The sequence below is a fragment of the Zasmidium cellare genome (assembly GCF_010093935.1).
Source record: "Zasmidium cellare ATCC 36951 unplaced genomic scaffold M409scaffold_48, whole genome shotgun sequence".
Taxonomy (NCBI): Eukaryota; Fungi; Ascomycota; class Dothideomycetes; order Mycosphaerellales; family Mycosphaerellaceae; genus Zasmidium; species Zasmidium cellare.
In genome coordinates, this window is record NW_022986992.1 from 65,772 (window position 1) to 88,192 (window position 22,421).

Consider the following 22,421-nt stretch of genomic DNA (forward strand, 5'->3'; position numbering starts at 1 on the left):
GGACTGTCCAGAAATCTGTGAAGTCCACTCGTCAAAAGTGACTGAAGTTACGCTCGGAGCGGAGCGGCTGCTTCCGAGAAAGCTAACCAATCACAAAACACTGTCACGTGCCGTTGAGGCAAGACATTACTTGGATAACAGTAGGCTCCTGATACATGATATGTATATGCCTATCGATCGTTGATCTACGGCACCTGATACCATGTCCGTTCGTAAGTGGTCGTATATTTGGATTACTGGATCTTGACTGAATCCCCATTTCCTCCTTCTCTGCTGAAGAGACCCTTTACGATCGCTTGTTGTCATATACACTCCTCACGCTCACGGTACTTGGCCACTGCCCTCCACTCTCATCGCTGAACACAGTAAACGTCACAGTCCTACTCTCGCCCTTATTCAACCAGAACGCATTCTCAGACCAGTATCCCAACACATCATTCGTATCGTACTCGAGCCAAACCCATCCAGCTACAGCTTTGGTGGCAGTGACGGTCCAAGAGTTGCCTCCAGAGTTTGTGAGCTTGAGGCCTGGGTCCTGCAGATTTGCCTGGCCGAGATAGAGAGGGTGGAAGACTTGACTATGCTTGTATGAGCCGGCGGTGATGGAGAGGAACAAGACGGCATTCGAGGCGTTGACGTTGCTGTTGGCGAGTGTCTGTCCGAGGTTCGGATAGTGCAAGACTTGTGTGGTCTGTGGAAGCCACGAAGTCAGCAAAATTGATAAAATGCGGTCAACCTTCAGTCCGCACTTACGTTGATGGCACCAACATTGAAGTTGATTGTCTCGGGTTTCGAGTTCGTCATATTGCCTCTACTTGTAGTGTTTTGCTGACCTTCGATAGTGACTGTACCTCCTACAGCGAGTGGCTTTCCAGAGAAATCGAACCACTGGTAAGAGAGCGTTCCAGAAAGTGCCTGCGTACGATCGGACATCACCCAAACCTGCAGGTCAGTAGTATTACGATTGTAGTATGGGTACTGGTCCAGGCATATTAGCATGTGTCTCACGACATTATCACACAACTGGCTCTTCAGCAAAACTTACGACGATGACAGGTGAGTACAAGTCTTTGCCGACATAGTAGAGCATTTTCTGACGACCGGTATTCTCGACGCTTGACCAAGTCGGTGCCGCCCTGCCACAATGGTAAGCCCACTCGTCATGTCGATACAGAACGGTTCTCAATCATACCACACATCATTCAATTGCCAGTAGAGACAGCCAAGTTGCCGCTCGGGCAAGCCAGAACCGCGTCTGTAGAACGCAAGCTGGTGTCCTATCGCATCTGCCTGCACAACTTGGGTAGAGTAGCACCAGGCACTAGGATTATTCAGTCTCAGCTCTCGCCATTGTAAATGAACATCATACCTGAAGTTCGCTCTCGAATCCTGCAGATCAGGCACCGGAAGATACGTCGTTACACCAAGGGTCATCTGTGCAAGACCAGCCAAGGAAGCCTGCATTGCATCCCCGCTCTCGCCAAAGTTGAGTCCTGAATGTCGATTGTGGTTGATGACTGTATCGGAGGGATAGTACAACTGATCAGCCGCTGCTTCGAGCTCCCAGCTTTGTACAGACGGCATAGCGATGAAACCGAATTCGTCCGCAAAGCGCCCTACAGGGTAAGTGTTAAAGTCGAAGAGTGTCGGAGCATCGTAGTTGTACGAATCGGTGTCGTTGTAGTAGTAGTCTGGACCCGAGGTGTTGCGATATCGACTCGTCAGAGGCCGGACGGAGTCGAAATCGATGCTGGTGTACCCGTTGTACGTAGAGGATGGGATGTAGCTGATTGACTTTGTATTGGCGTAGACGCATTTGATGAGTAGCTCTTCCTGGATTTGTTGATAGTAGGCAAATTCAGGCTTGCCGTAATAGAAGCCAAGCTCAACTATCTCGAGTTCATTCCCACCAGCCCACAGCGCAAGGCTGGGATGATGATTGATTCGGCGGACGTTGTAGTAGGCTTCTGCTTCATACTCTTCCAGGAAGCGCGGAGTGACCGGGTAGACAGCACTGGCAAATTCAAACTCTGACCACAGCAAAATGCCCATCTCATCTGCTATATCATAGATCCAGTCGTCAAGATAGGCGCCGGAAGACCAGACACGGATGAGGTTCATGCTCGATTCCTTGGCAAGGGTGAAAAGCTGTGTGACTTTTGCATCGTCAATCTCTGGCCAGAATACATCGAGAGGAACTATGTTGGCGCCTTTAGCATAGAAGGTGTTTCCATTGACTTCGAAATGCCAATTAGCACCTGGAGCTACGCCCTGGGCAAGCTGCTCGTCGGTTATGGCCCCTAGGTTAAGAACAATGGTCCGGAAGCCCACACGACGCTCGACACTGCCGATTGTGCTTTGTTGTCCAAAGCGGCCGTTGTCGGTGATGATATCGATCTTGGCAGTATAGAGAGTCTGAGCGCCCATCCCATTTGGCCACCACTGCTGCACGGAGGCTGGATCTATCGTAGTACTGCCGGTCACGGTTTCGGCGGAACTGTATACGCCGCTCAGTTGCCGTTGTAGAACCTGCCTGCCGCCAGCGTCTGTCAGAGTCAGCTGCATCTTTGTCTCTCGTGGCAAAGCGCGGTGGTGGAAGCCGGCTGAGGATGGATTAGTGAAGTCGATGCTTGCATTGAATATCCATGGTTGAGATTGATCAGGTGAGAGATTGTTCTGCTGCCCCTTCCGATAGATGTCGATGGCGGCATTGTTGACATAGATCTCGTTTCCGGTCAGTTGCACTGCATAAATGGGGCGCCACGGTCCAGCAGGAGCTAGCGACGGGGACCAGTCCCATCCAAGATCACTCTGTTCTTTTCTAGCATATACCCTACAGCTGAGTTCTGAGCCAGGGTTGTCGTTACATCCGTCGGATTCATTTACAAGAGCTAGCATGATCAAGAAGTCAGTGATCATCGCATTCATCCGGCAGTATATAGCGGTTCAGAAGACTTACGGTCTCCTTCCGGTCCTTTGCTGATCTCGTGGGTGACGTTGACAGCGGGTCCAAAGTTGAGAGAAAGCTGAGGCGTGCCGCGGCAGGACTGCAGTATGTTTGAAACATCAAAGACGTATTGTCTCCACTGATTCTGTGTGTATGCAACTTGCTTGCCGCAGAGGGAGATGGTTGTGAACGTATCTAAGCCCTTGAAGACAAGAAGAGTGGTCGTGCCAGGCGATGCACGGACATCGCGAAGAGATCGGGAGTACGTCCAGTTCTGATCACGTACCCAGGTCTCATAGGTATTGTTGAGGCCAAAGAGAGGGTCCCCAATGACTCCTGCAGCATATAGGTCCAAGAACTGTTGAGAAGGTACTCTGGCCGGCACTTCAATACTACCGTTTTGGCTTCGTAGTGTCCAACCGTTGCCGGTAAGATCGATTGTTTTGGCCGTATCGCTGTTGTGATTGTGATCAGGTCCAGGATGCCAGCCGCCCCATCCACGGTGGTTCCATTGGGCGAGAGCAAGGCTTGCGAAAGAACACGACCAGAGCAGAGCCGTGATCTGCATCTTTTCTGTACCACGGGAGATGCTCCTCAACGATGTAGCATGGCCTGAGACCACTCCAGAGGGTAGACGGCTCTATGTATGTCGCGGCTGCGCAGGCAATCCAGCCCTCGTATCGACAGTGACATCCGCAATTCGCATGTCACATCCAATGCTTCTCTCCACGATCCCGCACACAAGCATCTTCCACCGTAGCCGCGCAGAAATCTTGGCCTTGTGAATTAGGTCAAAAGCAGAGTCTGTATAGTCCTCTAAAGAGTTAGTCGCTAGCATAAGCTTCATCCTCGCAGGCGATGATCGCCCAGAAAGGTAGAATCGGGTCATCAACCTCCACAGGTATGTCTGTCTTGCATGGTAGGAGTTGATCACGCAGATGGTTGAAGCTTGCTACGCTGTGCCTCATTTTGGAGGGCACTGCGAAAAGGCCTCCGTCTCAGGCAGAAGACGGGGCATGGTTCACCGGTGTGCTTTTCAGTCGAATTTTGACCTCTTATGACGACAAGGACTCATTTACTGGTTTGCCAACATGTCCGTGGCTTGCCTTTCCCCAAAGCTGCCACCACGAGAGGCTCGAAAGAACACAGTACTGCCCGCATGCAGGTACAAACTCGCGATCGAATAGCGGACATGTGGAACGCCTCGCTCGAATCCTCTCTCCACGTCGGATGCCATTGCATGATGCAGGTGTACTAGTAGTCATGCGGCAGAAAGGAAAGACTAAAAGGTGCAGTTCGAAGGATTGTGCGACAGAAAGGAGGAGGTGTAGTCAGGAACAGTGGGCCCACTTTTCGCGAGATATGGCCAATCAGAATGAGGGGCTCAGAACTTCAAGCACTTTGGCGATCTTCAACTCGTACCAACAACTTGCCTGCTGCATGGGACTTCGCTTCACACGCATCCTCCAAACATCCCGGTCAACTGCGAGAATGAACAGACCCCGGAACCGCCAGCAGCGCCCGAATCGCGGCGGTGGGCAAACCAGCTCTCGAGGAGGCCAAAGCAGCCAAGCTCGAGGAGACCACTCCAACAACAATCGAGGCCAAACCCGGGGTGGCGGCCACAACACCCCCCGCCCCCCTTATCCCACCACAGTCCCCACCACAACCCAAGTCCTCCCCGGCACATCCGTCTCCATAGTCCTCAAACAAGACCAACCCACCGGCCGCGAAGTCCAAGGCGTCGTGCAAGACCTCCTGACTCGAGGAAATCATCCTCGAGGGATTAAAGTGCGGCTTAGCGATGGAAGGGTTGGGAGGGTGCAGAGGATGGTTGGTGCGGGTGGGGGTAGCGGTGGCTCTGCTGCGAAGGTAGGGGGTGCGCACGCTGGTGGTGGTGGTTGTGGTGGGCGAAGGGTGGAGTTGGAGCGTGGCGAGGATGATGCGCTGGATGGACCTCCACCAAGGACGCTGGCGGATTATATCCAGTTCCCGTCTTCTGATGAGGACGGGGAGACTTCAACGCGAGGCAACGAGGTGGGCTTTACGACTGCGACGGCGAAGTGTCCAATTTGTGGCCTCTTCGAAGGCGATGAGATAGCCGTGTCTCGCCACGCGGAGGAGCATTTCACATGAAGACATTACATTCGCTATCCGACGACTCCATCGCTATGCACTGTGCATGGTAAAACAACGCCAACTCTGATTCAAACAAAGGCACGGCCTCATATCGAGAACGCCTTCCAACCCTCGAACAACCCATCCTCCTGCTTGGTCACGGCGCTCCACACCGGCTCGAATCGACGTACTTCATCAAACGCAGGTATGGTCCCAGGCTGGTTCGCATCGCTCCAGAAACACGCTACCCGACCTGTCTGGCCCTTCGCCTGAGCCTCGTCCCAGGTCACGTTCACTCGGAATGTCTTATCCCAGGTTCGAGAGAAAAGATGTACTTGGTTGCTGCCGCCTTCTGGGACGTTCGGTTGCCGGTCGTCGGATGCCCCGCCTTCCACAGCGACGCTGGAAACTGGGTCGTCGAAGTATAAACGGCAGATCTTGGTCTTCTGTCCTTGCAGACTGAATGACGCCGAGTTGCCATGTTTCGTCACGTTGAAGTGGATCCAGTCTTTGTGGGTGGAATTCGATGGAAGACCGTTGTATTTCCTTGGAACGACATTCGGTGGAAGACCATGCCAGCTGCATTCTGCGAGTCCGTTCCTGTTGGCCACGGCTGTCTCAGCACAATTTAGCTTCTGAGCGGCAGCACTAGGAAACTCTTCGATAATGTCTTGCAAGAAGCCATCAACTCCGAGCAGTGTGACATTGTTCACGCCGCTGTCCAGGTCCATTTCTTGAACGAAGAAGTACTTTAGTCGAGCTTCTCTGGAGAATGGAAAGGCGACTAGATTATAGATTAAGCATCCTACCATCGTTAGTTTTGCTCCAACCCCTCAAGAAGATTGCCTACTCACCAAGAAAGATAAGGAACAAGAAAGTCGGAACATGAAACGTAATCCGATGCAGGAAGGGCGTTAGTGGCAAGAGCAAGAGAACGGTCAGCACAGCCGTCAAGAGGTACACTGGCAAAACCGCATTGCCATCCGCGGGCGTCTGGTTAATCGAAGCTGTCAATAACAGCAAGATCTGGCCGACAATGATGATGTTGATAGGCGCCAAGAAAATCAACTGCAGAAGCCACGTCCACTGCGGCAGAGAGCTGGACCATGCTTGCTCATCAATGTAGTGCTTGCTCAAATACGGGTCGTCCACATCGTCCGGAACTTCATCTCGGTCTGCTCGTCGTCGACTCACGCCAGTGAATGTGTTCTGATTTGTCCTATTCGTCCTGCCGCGAAGGAGTGATGTTCGTTCAGTCGCTTCTCCATCGTCATTCGCATTGTCGCCCTGGTCCAAGAGGTTTCTTGACGATCGGCTGCCAGGTCTCGTAGAAGCCGCGTCTCCCTGCACGCCAAGCACATGTTCAACGTACTTCTGAACATTCGGTAGCACGAAGAGCTCGAGATACGAAATCAGCAAAGCCACGAATACGGAAGCGTTGTAGATGACGAAGAAGTAACCGCTGCCGAGATGTAGGTTATTCTCGCCCACAGTCGTCAAGACCAGCAAGACCCAGGAGAGGACGTAAAGCCAGATCAGAACGAACATACGCTGAAGTGCGGTAGGTCTGATGCTTGATGCCCCCTTGAGAACGAACCAAGCAACCGCGAACCAGGCGCTGCCATACATCGCCAACACAGCATACTCGCTGCTATAGACGATGAGCGGGTTGACCTTTGCCAGCAGATACCCCAGCAATACGGTGACCGCCGTCGCAAGTACGAAGGCCATCAGAAAACGGAAGAAACCTCGTCGACCATGAAGTCGCACTGCCTCGTCATCGTCGGATGACCGAAGGTAGCGTTTGCCAGCGAACGGATACCACTTGTCGCTCTTTCGGATAAGAACCTCGAGAATGATCAAGATGACGGGGCCTGCAACGAGCAAAGTCACAGATAGCGCGAAGAGAGTGCTGAGCTTCGCCACAGCAAAGCCCAGACCAAAGACATCGAACCAGACGGCATCGCTGCCTGTACCAGTAACCAGTCTCCCTCTCTTATCCGGCGTGCCCTCAAACTCCTTCCCATCATATGAAGTCAGAGCTTGCATGGTAGCCAGGGCGGACGAAAGCATATGCCAGACGGAGTCAGGGCTTGTATTCCTCACATCATCTTCATCGGTGTGGTATCGTGAACGAGGCTTGTAGAATGCCACGTCCAACCCTCGCATCCCCAGCTCCTCCGTGAAGGGTGTATAATCAGTGCCAGAACGCACGAAGCCACGTTTGAATCCATCTCCGCTGATTATGTTTCCAGATGGATACGGACTTTTAGCGTAGAAGGATGTCACTTCTGCATCGGTGGATCGAAACAAGATTGCTCGGCCACCAGCTCCAGCGCCCTCCAGATTCAAGAACGTATGCGGGAATTGCGACAGTGGATGTCGAACATAACTCTTCGCTCCATACAAGCCATTCTCTTCACCGTTGTTCAGCAGTGCCACAATTCCCCTCTTAGGCTGATTCCCCCGTTGCGTGAAATGCGAGATGAGCTGTAGGATCGTAACAACTCCCACCCCATCATCCGTAGCCCCAAGCCCTGAAGGAACACTGTCAAAGTGCGCATTCACAAGGACTCCACTAGAGCCCCTGTACGGCACAGTTGTATTCCACCAGTCCCCCTCCGCGTCCTCTTGACCACGGATATACACCAGGATGTTCTCACTCTCGCCATACAGCGTCGTCGGCCTCTTCGTCCAGCCATCACTACCCGTGAAATTCGAGCTGTCACTGGCAAAGATATTCAGAGCCTTCACGCCCTCCGTCTCGGATGTGAACGTGCCATTGGCGGCGTATATCGTCTTCCTCTCGACCTCGTTCCTCTCTCCGATCTCTTCAATCTTCTTCAGCAAGTACTCCCGCACCTGCTCGTTCGCGCGGGAGCCCCATGGGTGGTAGAGGCCATTGGTGATATTCTCGAGGTCCAACCAAGCTTCGGTGAGGTTCACACCAGCCACGGGCGTCTTGTTCGAGGGCGCTGCGGGGACGGTTTCTGCCACCCAGATGACCACTGCGAAGAGGACGATGTACACGATCGAGGTGAGGATGGTGACCTGGGCTGGGAAGAAGAGGAATGGATTCAGGGATCGAGTGCGGGCCATCGAATTGAGGGCGTCTGCAGGACGGTTGTAGCAGCTCGTGAGTGGTGCTGGATGCTTCGGCTTGCAGCAGCTGTTGAAGATGAGCTCGACTTTGCAAGTTCCCCCACCACCTCCTCCTCCAACAGGTCATGCGCTCGTCTTATCGACTACCGATAGTGAATACCGCAGTACCGAGAGAGATGTCTGGGAATGGTAGTCATACATGCAACAGTGTATTCTTGGCTCACACTTTTAATGCTCTGCTGATCTTCACATCTAAAACACAAAGTCCACCTCACCGCACGCCATCGATCCTGTCTATCACGCCCTATCCTTCCCTCATAACGCCTCAACGCTTTCAATGGGTATCTCGTTATTCGTTACAATGCCAAGCCGTTCAATGCCGCTCTATGGAGCCCCAACCCCCATCCAATCTCTCTACCTTTCATCGTTGAGCCTGGTATCCAGGGTGCTGAAACATTGGATTCCATTCTGTGCCGCCAAAGAGGTCTTGAATGTTGATGTTCGACATGTCCTGCTGGTATGGCTGTTGCTGGCCCGCCCAGTTGCCATTGGGCATCTGCATTGCCTGCGCGGCGCTCGTGGGCTGTCCGTTGGAGTACGGAATGGCTTGAGAGTAGGCCATGCCGCGTGCTTGGGGATGCATGTGTTGTGGGATCGCCTGTTGTTGGTGACCCTGCTTGATGTATGGCGGCAGCGCGAAGAACTGAGCCTCTATATTTTCGTCCCGACCTCTTGTTTGTGACCCTGCAGGACTTGCTGCTTCGGCACCATTGTAGGGGTGCTGGGCGTTCATATAGGAGTTCTGTTTGGCGTACTGATTGTTTTCGAACGTCGTCAGTGGTTGGTTTGGGTAGACAAAAGGCTCATCCGCAGTTGGAAACATCATCGACGACAGATCCGTGAGCTGCGGGTTCGCAAAGTTCGGCGGTACAGCATACTGCGAAGGCATGCCATTACTTTGGGGATGCGATACACTCCTCTGATTTGCTGACGAATAACTCGCCGTCTCGAAGGTTGATGTCGTTGGCGTCTGTGGGCCCCCATACGAAGAAGCAGACTGCGACCAGGAGCTTTCAAAGGGAGACGAAGTACCGTTCGTAGTTGCTGCCATAGGCCCGTTGGGATACGTATTTGCTCGCTTGCCACTCTGCAAAAGATCCTGTCCACCGCTGGAGACGTCAGGGTGGCTACGCGAAGCCTGCACGTGCGCTGGCGGATAAGCACCTGTACTCTGATCAAATGGCCGTTTCTTGGTGATCCCCGGGTTTTGCTTGCCCTCCCGCATCCATGTTGGAAGCCGCGAGAAGACAATGTTCAGAGTCGCCGTACATCGATCAGCCGCCATGCTTCGAGTTGCCAGCGCCGCGAGGACGTCCTTGCCCTCAATGGCGTCTTTCATCACTGCCTCCGTAGTGGGATTGTCCGGATTTTCTGCTGCAAAATACACCAGCGCGAGGATGGAGAAAAAGTTTGTATACATGATGAACCAAAAAGCACCATTGAGAAGACCTTTTTGATTCATCTGAGAAGCGATGTGGACGATGTTCCGCGAGACGTTGACGAAAGATGCAGCACAGGCGTAAGCTCTTTGATCGACGGGTTTTGACCTCTTGTCCATTGCAGTGAAGTGCAAGAAGGGCCGATATAAGAGAACCTGGGCGTGGGCATACGAGAGGCGGAGGAGCTGTTGTATTCTCGTGTAGCGAGCTGGCGCTTCGCAGGGACTGAAAATGGGCGGCAGGTTGTTCTTCCATTCCTCCAGATCGCTTTCGATTTCGCGAATGGTCGAGAACGGGATCGAGTATGACTTGTCCCCAGGACTCTGTGGGCTCTGCACCTTTATTGGATAGATCTTGCGAACGATCTTTTGGAGGATCTGGACCAGGCGAGTGTGGGAGTTAAAAGCCGTCATCAATGATACAACTCCGTCCGGCATTGGCAGTACGCCGTCTCTGGTGATGTACTCATCGTCAACCTCTGCAGGAAAGTCCTGGTCGATGTCGTCGTCACTCAAAGTCTGGGGCAGTCCAAGCATTGCGCCAACATAGACATCCATCTTCCGTACGATCCAGAACACCCTCTTGCGAGTCTCTGCTTCGACAGGATCGAACTTCCCAGCCGCAGCGCGGTGCAATCCCATCCGAAGTGCCGATCGCAAGGCGACACCAACATATGCGTAGCATTGCGACATCTTGGCTGACGACTGTAGGAACAGTATCATGAAAACGACTGCTTGGATGGAAGATAGGTCTCTGCAATCGGCAATGTCCATCATCTGTCGGGCAATCTTGAAGTAGGAGAAGCCTTGCTGGATTGCGGTTTCGTATCCTTCTCGATGCAAATGGTCATCGTTAGTATCCTTTCCAAACAGGGAGCCTAGTGCGAGTGCGCTGTAGAACAAGGGCAGGAAGGTGTTGTCTTCGTTGGTGTAGTGGTCAGGTGACATGTTGTACAAGCGTTCGAAGCTGGCCCAGAACGTTGGTTGATGTACCATGCGCAAGAGCGCAGCGGCGTCGTTGATAGCAAGTCCACAGAGAGTTCGAGCGATGTCCTTTGGAGGTAGGTCCTGAGCAGTCACAGAAGACAGGTCACCACCCATTGGCGATCCAGCGGAAGATTTGGGGGAGTCAAGGACCTGAGACATGGGCCTTGTCTTCACAAATGGAGTTGCTTGAGTGTCTGGACCCATCAAATCGCCCAATTGCTCTCGCATCCTTCTTACAAAGCTCAGTCCTGACGAGTGGCCGTGGTAGTCCCAATGACCCGTCTCATCCATGTCAAGCTGGGCAACAGCGCGAACCATTGACTCCAGGTTGGTATCAGGCTTCTTTTCTGCATTTGCGGCTGCTGGTGCTGGAGGAGGCCGCGCCGGTGTTGGTGGTTGTGCAGCTGTGGGGTGGCCTTTGCCCGGTGCGCCAGGGATCCAACCTTGAGCAACCGCTGCGTCGATGCCAGGATCATTCAGGTCGAGGTTTGGGATCAGGATGTGTAGCAAAGACTCCGCACGGTGCACTCGATGTTCAAGATTCTCAACATATTGGGGCGCGGGGTTTCTACGTCGATTGGATGGTTGATCATAGGTGCATTCTGGAGAGACATTAGCCAATCGAGCATCTTTTCAATCTTCTGATTCCTCACCATAGCTGTAGACCGTGCAGTGTGTGCAGGGCTGCTTGCCGTCGCACTTGATCTTCTTCCTCCGACATTCGTCACACGCGCGGGTGACTCTCCGCCGCTTTTGCAGATGCGCTTTGACAGCCGGCGCATTTTTGCTCACGGCACTCCCAGTGGCAGCAGGCGAGGCGTCGGACTCGAGCTTGACATCGTGGTCGTCGCCGGCCGACTCAGCGTCGCTGGCGTGGTCGTCGTACTCTTCTGGTGAAGCATGTTCCATGACCTTCCGAAAGCGACAGGCGCAAGCGTTCTCAAAGGGATGATGCTATGAAGGGACGAGTCCAGGCATTGAACAGAAACCTCAGGCAGAGCTGGAGCGGGCGGGTGGGTGGATTAAGAGGCGGAAAATATTTGTGAGCAGACGACGGCGAGTGCTCTGGGGAGTGATGTAAAGAGACGCTTGGCGCCGGTCGTTGCCAGTTCGAGGACCCTCAATGTAACCAAAAGTTCGGCGAGTTGCAGACGCGCGATGCTTGGCCTCAGCCTTGTGGCGATCCCGCGAGGCAGGTGGATCTGGGTGGCACAGAAGCGAGGCAGGGAGTGGTCGGGCCTTTCTTCGCCCGAAGGAGAGTGGACGAGGGCAGCGGCAGAGGCTGTTTATGATGTGGAGGGGCGGCGGCGGCGGCGGACGAGGGAATGCGAGCGCAGAAGCGAGAGAAACGAGCGAGCGGTTGGCTTCACGAGCCTCGCACGGCCATCATCATCCCACAGTTTCCCTCGCTGCCTGAGTGCCTCGCTGCTCTGCGCTGCACACCCATATTAGGCGCCGCCGGCACCCCACAATGCTTCGCTCGATTGCATGCCATCAGCCAAGCCAGCCAGCAAACACTCCTGGCCCGCGCCCTGGACACACTCCACCCATCGCTGCTCCTCCTGCTGGCTGTGCCTTGCACTACCACGCTTCTCCGGCCACTGCAGCGAGTGCACTTCCGCGCAAAGCGTCCGTTCCGCCTGTTCTCCTGCCTCCTGGCGCATACGCATGTCGTAATCAATATTCTATGGCCCCGCGATAGGACGCGCCTCCTGGCCTGACCAGGCATAGCTCACTCCAACTGCCTATATCGGTGGGCCTTGGGTCGGCGTTTGCGTGTAAAGTCCACCCGACTCGCGACTCCACCACACCTGAAATAACAGACCCAGGGCTATCGATGCCAGATGCCGCAGCAGCGTGGCGACCGTACATAAACATCGCGAGGCCTGCAATGGACGAGTGAATGGTATGTATGTATCACTGATCATTCCGCGATACCATCGCCCTTGCGTCTGTCCACGCGGTCAGGAGTTGCGTTGCGTGGCCTTCGCATGGAGCCCATCTCCGCGCTCAATCTGGAGGCACACCATCACCAACTTTGACAGAGAGCCAAGAGCGCCACACGCAGATCAAAGAGTCTCGTCGCCATGCTTAGCGGCGTCGATTGAACTTCTCGAAGCGGCAGTCTCTCTCATTCGGCCGGCGCAGCAAGGCCTCCAGGGATAGAGCTACGTAGAGAGTCCGCCGCGTTGATGAGACATTTGTGCTGCAATTCCGGTTCGCAGTCTTCCGTACTGCACCGGTCAGTCACACCGTATGCTCTCGTATTGGTTCTGCACAACAATCCTTCGTGCAATGCCGTCGTGGCCTGGTCCTGGATTCATTGCATGAGATTGCTGGGTCGGGGCAAGAATTGCTCTCGGCCGATGTCTGGGCATCGCTTGGTACTTGAATGGCCTGTCCAATTGGACGTTGGCTATCGACCTGCACCCTTCTTTCGCATGTCGTGTCTTGCTCCACATGCCTTGGTTCATTATTAATGGCGTGGATGTTGACAATGACGGCTCATCCACAGCAGAGATCGCATAGCAAAAAGTCAACCGGAGTCCAGCCGAAACAAATGCAAGACCCAACTATGGTCACCATTGCGACATGAGTAATGTCCTGATGGGGTCATACTTTCCGCGGCGTTCGGTATTGAACCGACACCAGCTGTGCCACGACGTTGTGGTCATTATTGCATCCGCGTGGTTCGTACGGTTCGCAGCGTGTCGATACGGAAATCACCCAGGTCGGCTTGATGTGTCATGGCAACGACTCCTGTCCTCAGGCCAGCAATTCGACCAAGTTATCCAGAGAGGCCTTTACGACTATTGACTTCGGCTGGTTACATTGGGCAATGTCGAAACAGTCAAGGCCTGGGAAAGTTCACCAAGACAACTGCCTAAAAATTTATCCCAAGAATGTATCTGGGGCAGCTTGAAGATGGTGCCCAGAGGTTGGCTGCCACGCCCTGAGCACCAAGGTATGACGGCTGTCGGCCTTGCAAGAATGAGAAGGCATTTGCGATTGAAAGATAGGTCGCCTACTGACGTACATGTGCCTCTCTATCTCAGCAGGAGAATATATGTCACAACGATACCTACAGCTTGCCAGTATTGCTGAGGAGATAGCTGACCTTCCAACAGTCTCAGTAGTGGGGATGCCTTCTTCCTGCCAAGTATTTCAATAAGACGATTTACACATCTTTGAAAGCCTACCCATTGTGTTCTTGACCCACGCCGCAGCTTCAACAGTGGCACGGCATACTGGAGCACAAGACCCAAGCAAAGTCGAGTTCTCAGACATATTGGCTCCTAAACGCTCTTCTTACTGAATCCAACTCCACGTCTTGGACAACCACCTGGCTTGGCATGACAGTCCCAAAGATTGGCATCGTGGCACAGTGGCACAGTGGCACAAGAACGATGCCTGAGACATGCCTCACCGCATCCACCTCCGAGGCGATTGCAACACCCCTGCTCTCAATCTTTTCTAGAACATCTTCCGCCCGTCCCTTCTCTGCCTTAGCGATGTCTTAATCCCCTTCGGGAGAACCGTCCGGCACGAGGCAAGCGAGATTTTACCCGAACCTGGTCGAGCACATGGGTCTGCACGACTGTTTGCATCACAGCGGGGAAGGCACGAAAAAGACGGTTCAACACCATTGGGCATTGTCCATGCCGCAGAGACATGGTCGACGGCTACTCACCTTTCCCACCTTTCCACCTTCTTCAACGAGGCTGTATTCCGCACGCCTCTACTGCATGCTTTGTATATTCTGGCTCCGCAATCCGCTCCAGCGCCAGCAGAACACCGCTTCGATACTCGCACGCTAGCTGGGTTGCTGTTCGAACCGAACAAATCGTCGAGGCAGTCGTCCCTGTCCTTCGCGGAGATGAATGATAGCGGTGCTTCCGAACAAAGATTTTGCGGTCGTGGAACGCATGGGAACTGCACCGCGTGGCAAGACAGCTAACAGGGTAGGTTGTTGGTGAGCGCCATTGTGTATGAAGGTAGTTGTACGAGCTCTCCTTGCTTGGATTGATATTTTCCTACTGAAAAAGCGTTTCTGCCTCGTGAAGTACAGAGGCGTTGGCAAGAATGAAGACGTACTTGTCCGCTGCGGCGGTCTTACTGCCTGGGACTTTGGCACAGTTTATCAATGCTCCGACAGACCTAACCAGCAAAGAAGGATCAGCTGGCTACACTGTGAGGTACAAGGAGGTTCCTAGTGGGATCTGCGAGACGGTCGAAGGAGTGAAGAGCTATTCTGGGTAGGGAAAGTCAAGAATGCCTCTGCCGAACACATAGCTCACGAAGATGCAGCTATATCGATGTGGCCGATGATAGACATCTCTTCTTCTGGTTCTTCGAGGCCCGCAACCAGGATCCTACAACAGCACCTCTTACCATTTGGATCAATGGAGGCCCTGGCGATCCTTCACTGGTCGGACTCTTCTCTGAGAACGGGCCTTGTTCGATAGATTACGATGGCAATCTGCAGTACAATGAGTACTCTTGGAGCAATTCCAGCAATATGCTCTACCTGGACCAGCCAGTAGACACGGGCTTCAGCTACTCAATCCCACTCAATGCATACACATCCGCGGATGGATACATAGTCACACTTCCAGATGCGACCTGCCCTGACTACGCCCCAGCTGACTCCTGCGGCACGCTCTCATCAGCAAACGCAAGCCTGACAGCCAACTCAACTCCCTCAGCAGCACCAGACTTCTACGCCGCTCTGCAAGGCTTCACCGGTGCATTCCCGCAGTACTCCAGCAACGGCATCCACCTCGCCACAGAAAGCTACGGCGGGCACTACGGCCCCATCTTCGCAGACTATATCCTCTCACAAAACGCCCTGAACACAGCCGGCACCACCCAAAGCGACCTCCGCTCCGTGGCAGTCGGCAACGGCTGGTTCGACCCCATCACGCAATTCCAAGCCCACTATAACTTCACCGTCTCCCCAGGAAACAACTGGAACTTCAAACCCTTCAACACCTCCTCCGAAGCCCAGCTCTACAACGCCCTCTACGGCGAAGGAAACTGCCTCGACCAACTGCTAGACTGCAACGCCCGTGGCGACGACGGGATCTGCTCCGCGGCAGATAACCTCTGCTACCAGGAAGTCGAGTACCTCTACGATACCGTGACCGGCAGGGACGAATATGACCTGCGATACCTTTCTCCCAACCCCTTCCCGCCTACCACCTGGGTGAGCTACCTCAACCGCCCGGAGGTCCAGCAGGCGATCGGCGCGTTCACGAATTTCTCCTACTCCGTCACGAACCTCGGGACAGGAACCGTCGCCACGGCGTTTGGGACTACGGGCGACGACGCGAGGGTTTTCGATATCCCAGCTAAGAACAAGAAGTTGGTGGACGAGGGGGTGTACGTCGTGCACTACAATGGCGATGCGGATTATATGTGCAGTTGGGTTAGATTACACTCTTCTTGCTTTTCCCAACCTATCATCGTTCTATGAAGATATACTGACTTATGATGATGCGTATGAGCAGATCGGCGTCGAAGCCGTCGCCACCTCCATCGACGCGCCAGGCTGGTCCGGCGCCGGGTACGAGAACCTCACGACGTCCGACGGCCAGGTCCACGGCGTCGTCAAGCAGTCTGGGAAATACAGTTTCGTCAGGATCTATGATGCTGGGCATCAAGTCCCCTTCTACAAGGTATGTTCCTCCAGTCGCAGTTTCTGGATTTTGACTGACGTGCTTTTGTTTTAGCCCCTAGCTGCGTTGACCTTGTTTGAACGAATGCTGAAGCAGACGGATATTGCTACGGGAGAGGAGAGTGTGGAAGGGTATGTGAGTGTTGGGCCGGCGAGGAGTACTTATCAGAATGACAATTCGACGATTCAGATGGAGGTGGTGGATGAGAGTTGTACTTACAATACGGAGACGGATTTTCCGGAGTGTGGATCTGCTGGCACTCGGTAGTGACACACAAATGTAGATACGTATAGCAATGGAAAGCAATCTGGCCACTTCAGGAGGCATTTCATAGTGCTTGGGGAATGGGACGGGTTTCGCTCATGTGCTGCAAATGGTTGTCCGTAGCGTGGCCTGAACTACATCATATGGGACATCCTCGATGATGTTCGGTGGGAAAGTTACAGCTCTTCTTTTGAGACTTCATAATACGTTTTCAACCCTTTTGCGACGTTTCGACGCTATCTGAACGCCTGAACTGCTGAACCCGTAACCGCAGCCGCCAGACCAGATGCAGCTGTCCCTCAATGATCATGCAGAGCCATGAGGCACCACGGCCTCAAGCGAGAAACACCCCATCTAGTATCCGTACTGCTCCAGCTGCTGCTTCACCTTGTCGGGAATGGCAGCGTTCTGCTTCGCCTCGGCCAAGTTCTTGCGTGCCGCCTTCTTCTTCTCGTAGTATGCCTGGCCCTTGACCTTCCGTCTCTCCTCGAGACGTGCAACGACGTCCTGGTACTTCCAGCCGAACTCGTGACCCAGACGTCCAACGGTGCAGTACTTGCGGCCTGGCTTGAGGCGCAGGACACGGAGAGCTTGTGGGACGACCATGCGCTTCTTCTGGTCGTATGGTGGTGGGACACCCTCGAAGGTCTTGAGGCGCTCGAGGGCCTTTGCGCCGCGCTCAGTCTTGTGAGGAATCATGCCGCGGACGGTGCGCCAGAACATCTTGGCGGGGGCTCGGTAGTGCCATGGGCCACCACGGGTCGCGTTGTAACGGGTCTGCTTGCGGAGGAAGGCCTGGTACTTCACTGCATGCAATGTGTTAATTTGTGCGCGGTTCGTGCGTGGGGATGTGCTGGACGTACGCTTGGCGCGGAAGAACTCCCCAGAGATGTTGAGGGCCTCGCAGCGGACGACGACAATCTTCTGGCCGTTCAGGAGCTGCTTGGCCACTGTCGAGGCCAGACGGCCGAGCAGATGGCCCTTGCCGTCAATGACAATCTGTTATAGTCTCAGCACTGTGTCCTCATCCATCACATGCACACCGCGGGGCGACGATTCTCGTGCAGCGCAGAGTCAGGATCGAACGTACCACCGGCTCGAAGGTCGACATCGTTCCTGGGGTGTTGGTGGAGGGAAATGTCGGTGATTGTGGCGGGCGTCGGTCGTCGACTGGATAGACTGAAGTCGAATTGAGAAAGTGCGCTTGGCATGGAGAAAGCACTGACTGATAGACTCAAAAGTCATGGGACGTCACTCGCTACGACTTCTGTCTCTCCACGCGCCCCAAGGCTCAACTATTGAGTTTGAGGCCGACGACATCAGACATCGCAGACGATCACTGCCGCTCGAAGCGCTACCTACATGCTTGTCGCGCACACCACCTTGTCGACTTTGTTGTAACTGGACATTCGCTCGCCTCACCGCTCGGGATTCGACACTCACGTGCACGGCAGTCAGCGATTCAAGGACTGAACGAAGCGCACAGCGGCGGGCCAGCAGCGTCATCGCAGCACCCAAGTGAACCTGCAAACTTTTGACGTCCACTGCAACTGTAACCGCACTGTTGCGCCCGCTCTCCCTGCTCTCTGCCTGCTCGCAGCAACCGTGGCGTCCCCCAACATCTTCGAGCACGCCTACAACTCCCTGCTGAAGGGCAACTTTTCCTCAATCCTACCGCTAAGCCCGAACATCAGCGACGCAATCGCGCAGGTGTCCAGGTCGTTCGAACACCTTCTCGGCGGCTCTCGTACTCCGCAATCGCCTCCAGAAGACACTGGCACACTCGAGCGATTTCAAACCATCCTCTTCGACTTTCTCTCAACCCGCACTACTCTCGAGAGCACCTCGCTCTTCCTTGCGCTCACCACCTTTGTGGTTCTCGCCATGTCGTGGACATCGCGCCTTGGCAACCTGGGTCGCTTCTCGCCCTTTACGCGATCACCGCCGCAAGGCCCAACAAAAGTCAGTGATGCCGACTTCAGCTACATCACCGCCGACGATTTGCGCAAGCATCAAGCTGAAACCATGAACCAGCAGCAATCCTCACAAGACACATCAGACGACTATGGCCCACCTCGAGATACCGACGTTTTGGTATTGCGCAACAAGAAGCAGGACTTCCCAGTACATTTTCCAGCCTACAGTATCGCCAAGGGCGAGCTCACAATCGGACAAGTGCGAGAGCAGGCTGCAAAGAAGACCACTACAGGCGATCCCAAGCGGATCAAGCTGCTATACAAGGGCAAGAATCTGAAAGACGACGCGAAGACATGCAAACAAGAGGGTCTGCGTGATGGTGCCGAGCTCATGATAACTTTGGCCGAGAAGATCGAGTCGCCCAGCGACAGCGAGGACGACGATGATGAATTTGGCGACGAACCATCAACCGCCGATGGAGATGCGAAGCGACGCCGCAACAGAGGCAAGAAGACCAAGCGTCGCAACAGACGGGAAGACCGCGAGCGCGAGACATCTGGAACATCGACGCCACAGCCTGCCGAACCTAATCTGGGCGTACCAAACAGCCAGCAGCCCTCACGCAACCAGTCGCCCAAACCGCCGGTCTCGCCTGCCACACCTCTTGACAAGCTGAACGCGCTGCATCAAAAGCTACAGAGCTTCATCCCCGATTGCCGAGCATTTGAAACCTCACCACCAACCGATCCCGCGAAGAAGACGTTCGAGCACAAGCGCTTGTCTGAGACCATTCTGACTCAAGTGTTACTGAAGCTTGACGCCGTAGAGACTGAAGGCGACGCCGATGCGCGAACTCGCAGGAAAGAACTCGTGAAGGAGACCCAGAAGGTCTTGCAGGATTTGGACACTGCCATGAAGTCATGAGCAGTTTTTTGTGGACTAGAGCCCACACTGGTTTCAGTCGCTGTTCCTTACAACTGTTTTATTGCGTACGACGGGCTTCGATAACATCTGCATGGCGAGGCGTTCTGAGCGACGTGGGACAAACGTGGCATGTGCAACGTTATGTGCCTCGTGCCGACGATGACATGTGGTATATTCAGAATTGAGCCTCGAACATGGACGTTTTCCTTCTGGTCCTCGCTGTACCAAACATTGGAGTTTCTTGTTTTGGTGCATGTCTCTCAATGTTGGCTTGGCAGTCGTGACTTCCCATTTCTCCGAAGCGATCAAGCGAGGATCGGCGAGCTCGCTCACGACCCGCTCACGACACCTCATCCACCAACATGGCTGTCGCTGCGGGCCAGCCACCTCTCCGCAAACCTTCTTCCACGCTTAATGAGTAGGTCACCTTGCCCATTTATAGATCTTGTTTCACTCGTTCCACTCTCTCGTCCTTCACCTGGCGTCCCTAGAAGCTCCAGTCCTCATCCACAACACCCCGCCAGTGTCCCACCCGTCCAGCGGCAGGCCTTCTCGATTGTGTAGTCGTTAACGACCACCCGCTGTCTCACGCGAGCCGCGATACGCCCTTCGATCTATAAACATTGGCGAAAATCAGTATAAACAAATCGATATCCATCGCCCAAGATGTCCTCCGCTATGAAACGCCTGTCCTCGCTTGCCGCCCACTTCGTACCCTCGTCCAGTTCACCCACCGCCGCAGATCAGAGCAATATGCGGGATTCATACAACCACTCATATCACATCCACCAATTGAGCCCGACGTTCTTCTTGCCCCGAGCTGCAAGCATTGAGCCTGATGTAGGATAACAACCAACGTGAAGAGCGAATGAGCCGGGTGGGGTTGACAGATGGATTTGATATAGGCTATTGCGGTATACCACAAGACTGCGAATGGGAAGACGCTCCAGAGGACATATCAGCAGACGGCCGACCGGGCGAGAGGTCTGGCGTATTATTTGAAGAAGCATGGATTCAAAAGGTATGGATCAAGTTATCATAGCGGGAATGACGGTCACTGACTATCGGCAAGGGTGGGTATCTTGTGCACGAACACTCCGGCATTTCTTGAATCGATCTACGGCATTGGAGGTGCAAGTGCTGTGAATGTTGGTAAGTGGTATGGAAGACTCATGGCTTACATCAACCCGCTCACTTTAATCTAGCGATCAACTATCGACTGAAGATGGACGACATCACATACATCTTTGACCACGCAGAAGTTGATTTAATCATTGTTGATGCTGAATTCCGACCGCTTCTTGATGGATTCCGAAGGAATCATCCTCATGTGCCTTTCATCATCGATACCGATACTGACGAAGACACCGGAGATTATGATAAAGCTGTTCTGGAAGGAATGCAACATGATGAACGAACTGGCGGACATGGTTGGGCGGGACTTGAGACGCAAGTCGCTAACGAAGACAGCTTGATTGCGTTGGCGTATACTTCAGGCACCACAGCACGACCGAAAGGTGTTGAATATACGCATCGAGGTGCTTATATGGCAGCCCTCGGCAACATCATTGAGAGTGGTCTGAATGTACCCCATCCCAAAGCTGACAGAGCGCATTATTTGTGGACATTGCCCATGTTCCATGCGATGGGATGGACGTTCCCTTGGTCTGTCACAGCTGTCCGAGGAACTCACTACTGCCTTCGAAAGATTGACTACCCTTATATCTGGAAGCTGCTCAAGGAACAGCACGTCAGCCATTACAATGCAGCACCTACAGTCAACACACTGCTCCTAGCAGACCCGAACGCAGAGAAGCTGGAGCATCCTGTGCGAGTAACAGTCGCGGCCAGTCCACCTTCGGCTCACCTTTTTGAGACTATGGAGGCACACAATCTTCGCCCGGTGCACGTTTACGGCCTCACAGAGACGTATGGACCAATCACAAAAGGCTACCACATGCCCTCATGGGAGACTTTGCCAGCCAAGGATAAGTACGCCAAAATGGCAAGACAGGGCCACGGTCTCGTTGTCTCATTACCAGCTCGAGTCATCAAAACAGATCAAGACGAGACCGGGAAATGGGATGCGAGTGAGAAGATCGAAGACGTGGCCAAGGACGGCAAGGAGATCGGCGAGATTGTCTTCATTGGCAATCTTTGCGCCAGAGGCTATTACAAAGATGCAGCGGCGACACGAAAGCTCTTTGCTGGCGGCGTGCAGCACAGTGGTGATCTTGCAGTGTGGCATCCAGATGGAGCAATTCAGATTCTGGATCGAGCGAAGGATATTATCATTTCTGGGGGTGAGAACATTAGCTCTGTGGCACTCGAAGGTATGCTCATGACGCATCCGGACGTGCTCGAAGCTGCCTGCGTAGCAGTGCAAGACAAGCAGTGGGGTGAGCGACCAAAGGCGTTTGTGACGGTCAAGCCAGGCAAGCAGGGCTCGTTGAAGGGCGAGGATATTATCCAGTGGGCGAAGGAGCAGAGCCAAATCAGTCGCTTCATGGTTCCGAGAGAGGTCGAGATCTTGGAGGAGCTGCCGAAGACGAGCACTGGCAAGTTGAGGAAGAATGTGCTAAGAGACTGGGCCAAGGGAGTGAAGAGGCAGGCGGAGTAGATGCTGCGTATTGTCAGCGGAAGGCTGTCTGGAGACTTTTGAGTTTGGCGATGTACAAATGTCGATATGCTGTAGGTACTGTATGTATGCCTGATGATTGTCGACTCATCGAATTGCTGTGCTGTGCTGCCTAGATAGAATTTCACGCACACGATCAACTGCACATGACGCTCATGATAAAATCGCGTGCTGTCCTCGTGACTGGGATGAAAAAGAGAGGTACCCGCGGGATGTCTGCAGCCTTATAGGCATGTGTAAGGATGAGGCCGGTTTGGCTTTGCAGCGGCTGCGAAATCTCCGAACGCCGTCGCCTGTGCCAGCGCACGAGAAATTTAACCAGCGTCGCCCTTGAAGATGCATGAGGGA

The 22,421-nt window shown here is 53.9% G+C and overlaps 8 protein-coding genes across 8 annotated transcripts; 4 read left to right on the forward strand and 4 right to left on the reverse strand.

Annotated features, from left to right (window-relative positions):
- Positions 1–286: 286 nt before the first annotated feature.
- On the reverse strand, positions 287–3,515 carry M409DRAFT_70405 (glycoside hydrolase family 2 protein; the record flags this gene model as incomplete). Its single annotated transcript, XM_033818712.1, has 6 exons — positions 287–691; positions 754–978; positions 1,046–1,136; positions 1,193–1,321; positions 1,370–2,846; positions 2,960–3,515. The coding sequence occupies 6 exons, from the start codon at positions 3,513–3,515 to the stop codon at positions 287–289; spliced, it is 2,883 nt and encodes a 960-aa protein (XP_033661326.1).
- A 923-nt stretch (positions 3,516–4,438) lies between these two features.
- M409DRAFT_29061 (uncharacterized protein) lies at positions 4,439–5,083 on the forward strand (the record flags this gene model as incomplete). The annotated part of the gene is made up of 1 exon (XM_033809293.1): positions 4,439–5,083. One exon carries the CDS (start codon positions 4,439–4,441, stop codon positions 5,081–5,083), a length of 645 nt encoding a protein of 214 aa, XP_033661327.1.
- An 89-nt stretch (positions 5,084–5,172) lies between these two features.
- Positions 5,173–8,164, reverse strand: M409DRAFT_70407 (uncharacterized protein; the record flags this gene model as incomplete). Its single annotated transcript, XM_033818713.1, has 2 exons — positions 5,173–5,870; positions 5,920–8,164. 2 exons carry the CDS (start codon positions 8,162–8,164, stop codon positions 5,173–5,175), a joined length of 2,943 nt encoding a protein of 980 aa, XP_033661328.1.
- A 424-nt stretch (positions 8,165–8,588) lies between these two features.
- On the reverse strand, positions 8,589–11,561 carry M409DRAFT_70408 (uncharacterized protein; the record flags this gene model as incomplete). Its single annotated transcript, XM_033818714.1, has 2 exons — positions 8,589–11,254; positions 11,306–11,561. 2 exons carry the CDS (start codon positions 11,559–11,561, stop codon positions 8,589–8,591), a joined length of 2,922 nt encoding a protein of 973 aa, XP_033661329.1.
- A 3,174-nt stretch (positions 11,562–14,735) lies between these two features.
- M409DRAFT_70409 (uncharacterized protein) lies at positions 14,736–16,597 on the forward strand (the record flags this gene model as incomplete). Its single annotated transcript, XM_033818715.1, has 4 exons — positions 14,736–14,908; positions 14,961–16,080; positions 16,163–16,330; positions 16,385–16,597. The coding sequence occupies 4 exons, from the start codon at positions 14,736–14,738 to the stop codon at positions 16,595–16,597; spliced, it is 1,674 nt and encodes a 557-aa protein (XP_033661330.1).
- A 351-nt stretch (positions 16,598–16,948) lies between these two features.
- M409DRAFT_29065 (uncharacterized protein) lies at positions 16,949–17,705 on the reverse strand (the record flags this gene model as incomplete). The annotated part of the gene is made up of 3 exons (XM_033809294.1): positions 16,949–17,400; positions 17,458–17,593; positions 17,685–17,705. The coding sequence occupies 3 exons, from the start codon at positions 17,703–17,705 to the stop codon at positions 16,949–16,951; spliced, it is 609 nt and encodes a 202-aa protein (XP_033661331.1).
- Positions 17,706–18,478: 773 nt separating this feature from the next.
- On the forward strand, positions 18,479–19,435 carry M409DRAFT_70411 (uncharacterized protein; the record flags this gene model as incomplete). Its single annotated transcript, XM_033818716.1, has 1 exon — positions 18,479–19,435. The coding sequence occupies one exon, from the start codon at positions 18,479–18,481 to the stop codon at positions 19,433–19,435; it is 957 nt and encodes a 318-aa protein (XP_033661332.1).
- A 678-nt stretch (positions 19,436–20,113) lies between these two features.
- Positions 20,114–22,055, forward strand: M409DRAFT_70412 (uncharacterized protein; the record flags this gene model as incomplete). The annotated part of the gene is made up of 4 exons (XM_033818717.1): positions 20,114–20,275; positions 20,341–20,456; positions 20,508–20,587; positions 20,641–22,055. The coding sequence occupies 4 exons, from the start codon at positions 20,114–20,116 to the stop codon at positions 22,053–22,055; spliced, it is 1,773 nt and encodes a 590-aa protein (XP_033661333.1).
- Positions 22,056–22,421: the final 366 nt, after the last annotated feature.